Raw genomic sequence first — 597 nt, 5'->3', positions numbered from 1 at the left:
TATATCTCACAATTCTGAGAAAAAAAGTCAAAACAAAGGAAGGATTTTGAAATAAACACACAATTACCGCCCGGTTCTTTATTTTTAAATTCTGTGGCAGAAACAGGCTTCCCTTCATTTGGGACGCTCTGGTCCTAACCTGACTGGGAATCAGTACAGTGAAAGTGATTTTTGTGTAGTGAAACAACACCTACCAGTGGATGTTTGAGGGTAATCGCACTCTTCCCCTTCCACTTGGTCTCCAGCATGTGGGCGAAGTATTCAGATCGGGCACTCAAGATACAGCGGTGGGCCTTGAACATCTCACCGTGCACCATAAACGTCACATCGCTGTAGCTTCCCTGCTCCAAAAGCCTACAAGAAGGAAAAGCACCAATCAGTGAGTTTGTGAAAGTGACCGTGGTTTGTGTTTGTGTGTGTTTGTGGTCCTCACGTCTGCAGGAACTGGTCGTAATAGTCTCTCTGCATGGCCTTCGCCGTGATGCGCTTGTACTCTTTGAGCAGGCGGCGGATGGGGTCGCTCAGCGCTCCGTACAGACAGCGCTCGCCGTCAAATGTGTTCGCCTCACACTTTGCTCCTGAAACAGCAAAAAAAAA

At 47.6% G+C, this 597-nt stretch overlaps 1 protein-coding gene across 1 annotated transcript in view; it reads right to left on the bottom strand.

The window, feature by feature from the left end:
- Nucleotides 1-597, bottom strand: part of LOC107584906 (ankyrin repeat and BTB/POZ domain-containing protein 1-like) — an 18,289-nt gene that overhangs the window by 10,457 nt on the left and 7,235 nt on the right. The window contains exons 2-3 of the mRNA XM_016271676.1: nucleotides 434-578; nucleotides 195-354 (exon numbers count right to left, since the gene is read on the bottom strand). Of these exons, the coding sequence (XP_016127162.1) occupies nucleotides 195-354; nucleotides 434-578 (305 nt within the window). The remainder of the gene's footprint in view (nucleotides 1-194; nucleotides 355-433; nucleotides 579-597) is intronic.

The sequence above is a fragment of the Sinocyclocheilus grahami genome, unplaced genomic scaffold, assembly GCF_001515645.1.
Source record: "Sinocyclocheilus grahami isolate Dianchi unplaced genomic scaffold, SAMN03320097.WGS_v1.1 scaffold64.1, whole genome shotgun sequence".
Classification (NCBI taxonomy): Eukaryota; Metazoa; Chordata; class Actinopteri; order Cypriniformes; family Cyprinidae; genus Sinocyclocheilus; species Sinocyclocheilus grahami.
The sequence above is the reverse complement of the archived record's forward strand: the minus strand, read 5'-3'. Positions and strand labels throughout refer to the sequence as shown.